General features: G+C 43.7%; 1 protein-coding gene across 1 annotated transcript; it reads left to right on the forward strand.

The window, feature by feature from the left end:
* Positions 1–504: 504 nt before the first annotated feature.
* LOC124349496 (endocuticle structural glycoprotein ABD-4-like) lies at positions 505–1,337 on the forward strand. The gene is made up of 3 exons (XM_046800165.1): positions 505–614; positions 679–869; positions 939–1,337. The coding sequence occupies exons 1-3, from the start codon at positions 606–608 to the stop codon at positions 1,246–1,248; spliced, it is 510 nt and encodes a 169-aa protein (XP_046656121.1). The 5' UTR covers positions 505–605; the 3' UTR covers positions 1,249–1,337.
* The last annotated feature ends 3,780 nt before the right edge of the window (positions 1,338–5,117 follow it).

Genomic DNA, 5,117 nt, shown 5'->3' on the forward strand with positions numbered 1-5,117 from the left:
GTTAAAACTATACTTGTAGACATCCCCTATCCTTCCTCATTTCCCATGCAGGAACATGGGAGATCGAGATAGATCAAACATGCAGTTCAACCGTTTGCTTCTGTTTGAACGTTCGAAGATAGATAACGCTGTGTGAATAATTTCGCTTTATTCTTGCAACAGTGTATGATATTACCGCTCGATTACAATAAAACCTCGAAAGTACCATTCAAGGAATTTCGACGACAAGGACGATTCTAGGATCGATCTTACTATTTAAGTAAAATATTCCTCCAAAAAATATCGCCAACGCCAATAATCTGAGCTTTAAAATCGAAACTTTGCATGCATTAACAGTTGCACCGGTTTGCGTACTATCACAGTTGAGAAATCTACTCTAAAATTTCGAAATTTAAATGGGATTGAATTTGCAATGGGCGCGGCCGTCCTTGCCATTCTGTGTGATAGTAATGACTAAAAAAAGAAAAACCGGGACAGACGTAGACTGACGGCCTTTTACTAAGCGATTTAGATAGTTGACTAAAAATGGGAGCACCGGCCAGTATAAAAAGTCCAGCGATTGTCCCTCCACAGCACCATTCTTAGGAACAAACAATCGAAGCAACATGAAGCTGGTAACTAATCTACCCAATAAATTGAATTATTTTTACAGAAAAGTTAAACTTCATTTTTATTCAGTTTATCGTTGCTGCTCTCCTGGCCGTTGCTGTTGCCGCTCCTTCCGGCTATGAGTCAACCCATAGAGACTCCAGTTACATGACTTCTCCCAGCTACGGTTCTTCCGGCTACAACAAGGACAGCAGATATGGCGGAATCACCATCACCAGCCAACACGACGTCCGCAATCTCGACGGAAGCAGCAAATGGGGGTAAGTCCATATTCTCTTTAAATGAATTAAGAAAAATACTAATAAAATTTAATTTTGTTAATTTTGCAGCTACTCTGGATCGGACTACACGACCCGTGAGGAATCGCAGGTGCAGAAGAAGATGCAAGGCGTCGCCTACGATTCTTATGGCAAAGCCACTTACGACGACGTTTATGGCAACACCAACGCTGGATCCTCTTACTGGGTCTCCCCCGAAGGCGAGAAATTCACTCTGACCTGGACCGCCGATGAAAACGGATTCCGGCCAAAGGGCGACCACTTGCCCGTCGCTCCCGTCCACGTCTACGAACTCCCAGTTGCCCCTGCCCTTCCTTACTACCGTACTGGAGCAGGCAGCACGAGTTACAATACCTATTAAATTCTTCATGACGTTCCGTGTGTTATCTTTAGCTGCACGACCTGTACCATGACAAAGTTTGATTAAATTAATAAAGTATTTTCCAAATTTTTTGGGGGGATTTCCCTTTCTATGGTCACTGGTCACCGTCACAGGTTGTCAGAAAAAAGCTGAACAAGTTAAAGTTAATGCTTCTTAAAGCGATGAGCTAGCCAACAAATGGATTTTTTTCTTCTGATATATTCTATTCTATACTGATATACTGTTTTTATTTATACGCGCATTAGTCACTGTTAAATATTACTATTGCCCTCTTCTGCCCTTTGCCCTCACTTCAATTTAAGCAGAAGAAAAATACTGGTTTTTAATAATGTCAGAAATTTGTTAGCTACGAAACTTTTCCTCTGGAGCAATCAACTTTGGTACTTAGCAACAGCAAACAATCAAACAAATGAATAGGCGAAACAATATTTCTTAGTTAATGAAATTTATTGAAATCAACTGACAGAAAAGTTACAATTACTATCAAAAGTAAAACAAAAAACCAAATACTGACACAATAATCACATCGGAATGTTCTTAATGACGCTGAATGAAGGACTGAAGGACTGGTGGAATCTTCTCCTCGTCGAATGGAATTCCACTTTTGCGTAAGACTTGAGAAGCCAAACAACGAAGAGGCAATGGCAGAGCGCAGCCGATGAGGAATTGGAGGTTAAGATCGGGATTCCCCTGACTGGTGATTTGGCTGTGCCATTCCTGAAAGAGCATCAAGGGTGTCAACCTGCTTCCGTCCGTCTGGTCAATGTGGGCTCCATATTCCAGCAGCAGACGACTTTGAGCGAGGTTGCCACGATTCATGGCCAGCAAGTGGAGAGGAGTCGCTCCGTGCGAGTCGGCCGCATTAGGATCGGCTCCAAGTCGAAGGATCAACCGGGTCACAGACAGTGTCAAATCCTCGGATGGATCGTCGTCACCATCGTCGCGATAACCTCTAATTAGCTCAAAGTTCTCGTCGTCACTTTCGTCCGAAGACATCTCTCCATCTTGGCCACACGACGAACATCCGCTCACGTCACTGCAAACACTGGCGCCATCTTCATCTTTCGACGCAGAACTGTCACAGTCAACTTGGCTCCCGCCAGCAGCAGGGCTGTCAATCAAGTCGTCATCAACCGGGAATAGGGACCAGTCCATATTGATGTCCGGTAAATCATTCCCAGTGTCGCTGCTGCTGCTTTCAAATTCGCTATAATCCATGTCGCTTGTTTCATCCAGGTCTCTGTTGCTACTGCCCATGTCGTCGTCAGTCACGTCCGATTCGCTCCCGGAATCGCTGTCGCTGTCCAACAAGTCGTGAATTTCAGCAAACATGTGCTCAATACTCTTCAGATGGCAAACCGTGTGGAGAAGATTCTGGTTGGTCTTTCCCCATCGGTGATCTTTGGCTATGAAAAGGGACAGACTGGTCTGGAATTGTTGGCGATCCTCGGCACTCCATTGCGGCATGAGCTCGGTGGCCGAAAAAATCATTATCACGATGACACTTGCCAGACCGAGCAGAGTGCTCCGGTCAATCTTGCGTAGTCGGCGATTCTCTTGAAGATGCGACATGTACTGGCTGGCGAAATTGAACATTGCCATGAAACTGGCAAATGGAAACTCCTCTGGTCCCGGTCTTTCTTGCAGATTGATGATGCTTGTCTCCATGATGTCCAGGGCCCAGTTGATGATTTGACTCGTCTTAAATCCCTTCCAGTGTTCAAGTGCTTGTGATTGTTGTAGAACGTATATCAACAGGTGGATGGCGCGGCCGCTCTGCCCGTGGCGGAAGGAACAAATCGAAGCCCATTGGGACAAAAAGGCGAGATTGAAGATGTGTGGACCAGGATGGACCATGTCCAGGACTCGCTGGCTGACCAAAACTGCTTGGATGAAGAGCTCGAGTCTAGACAGCTGCTCCAGTTGTTCTAATGTTGTAAACTCGGAAGTCAAGCTGAAAGCCACGCCATAAGCGTCTGATGGAAGAATAGCTTTAGGTATGTCCGGTTCACCATCGACTGTCGAAGATGCATGGCTGCCCTCCAGTACACGAGGCCTGTTCGTGGGGCTGGATGCGTTTCGTAAAAGTACAAATTGATTGCGCCCATCAGTTCCAGAATGTTGATCTTCTCCTGTCGGCCGTTGGGACTTGAGACGATGGAATCGATCATTTTGGTGGTTTGCTGATCGGCTCGCACTTCAATGGAAAGGAGATAGGCGGCAATGTCCAACTCTCCGCAAACGATAGCCACGTACAGTGCTGGAACGTCCAGGTATTCGACGCCATTCAAAATCAATCGTCCAATTTGCCCGATTGGAACGTCCAGTTTGCCAACCAAGAATTTCACCACGTCCAAATTTCCTTGCTGGATGGCCACCTGTAGAGGGGTCTGTCCATGTTCGTTGTACGATTTCGACAATTCGGTGGTCACTGCCGGTCCGTGTGTGTTGAGAGTTTCAATCAAATCCTCCCTGAAACCACTGGTTACAAGTTCGAAAAATGCCCCGCAGTCCGTGTAAGTTATCAGCTGAGGATCCGTCGAGGGTTGTGGGTACAAGGATGGTGGTGAATAATTATTCGGAACTGATCTCGACACTCTTCTCCAATTCGTGCTCATTCTTCCCGACGCCGTCCAATCGCCGGACCAGAATCTTCTCCAAATCTTTCTCCAAACCCTTTCAACACTCACACGAGGTTCCATGTTGCTTGCCAAGGTTATAATACTGATTAACTGATATCTAGAAGAATACGATGGTTGCTACACGTTGGAACTCCACACAATTGTGACTCCACACAGTTGCGAGTTGCGACTCCTTATATGCTACCAAGGAAAGGCCTTTCTCCTACAATTCCAACGGTATCTCGAAATTGTGTTAACCAATTAAATATTTTTGTAGTGATTGCGTTTTAACTATTTGAATATTAATCAGTTGTTTTATTTGAGACAAAATAATGCAATTTTATTTGATTATCGTTTCGATTCAACATTCGTTCAGTCAGAGCTATAGATACCTGGTCAGTTCATGGCTGTGTTGGCTTCCCTATCCCGGTTTCAGGGTAAACGTGGTCCGATTTGGAAACTGGAATGAGCGCCTCTAGTGCGTGTGTCAGCTACTACGTGAAGCCAGCCAATCAGGAAGGGTCTATGAAAAACTCATTGGCCAATCACAGCTTACTTTTCTACAAGAAGTAAACAATAATAAAAAGGAACAAGTATCCAACTGTCAAACTTCTAAGTCTTATCTAAGTGTCCTATCTTTCTAAGTGTTTTCACATTCTTACATTTTATTGTTTGTTTGTGTAAAAAAAAATTTGTAATGACATGGTACGTTTTATTCCTAGTTACTTTGAATTGTATTCTAGTGTAGTTACAAATGGGTATTTATTTACACAAATCATTTTCTTGCATACAATTTTTCATAAATACAGAGGTACCTACGCAAGTTTTGCCAATTTTTTGTTTTTTTTTACATTTGCTGAAGCTTCAGCTAACAAAAGATTTTTTAGTCTTTTTGATTCAAAGTGATATCTAACTCCAACATATTCTCTTATGAGGTAAGGTAAATTTTCATCTCGATGAGTGTCACAAAAAATGGGAACCAAATGACAAGTTGAAATTTTCTCCATGCACTCTTGAAATGACTCTTCTACATACATTTGGCCAATTGGCTCAAAATGACCCTCGATTACCTTTTCCATCACTCTGAATGTTTGGAACATATTTACAGTGACAAAGATCAAAAACCCCTTATTGCGTATTCTAGTATAATGATCTGCAGTGAAGTCTTCTGGCAACTCCAGTTCCTCGCAGCGAAGGGATTTGTAACAGTCAGGACATTTTGACAAA

This window comes from Daphnia pulicaria, chromosome 1, assembly GCF_021234035.1.
Source record: "Daphnia pulicaria isolate SC F1-1A chromosome 1, SC_F0-13Bv2, whole genome shotgun sequence".
Taxonomy (NCBI): Eukaryota; Metazoa; Arthropoda; class Branchiopoda; order Diplostraca; family Daphniidae; genus Daphnia; species Daphnia pulicaria.

Coding starts and splice junctions, on each gene's coding strand:
- LOC124349496 (XM_046800165.1), top strand. Junction 870..938: donor GACGGAAGCAGCAAATGGGG/GTAAGTCCATAT, acceptor TTAATTTTGCAG/CTACTCTGGATCGGACTACA.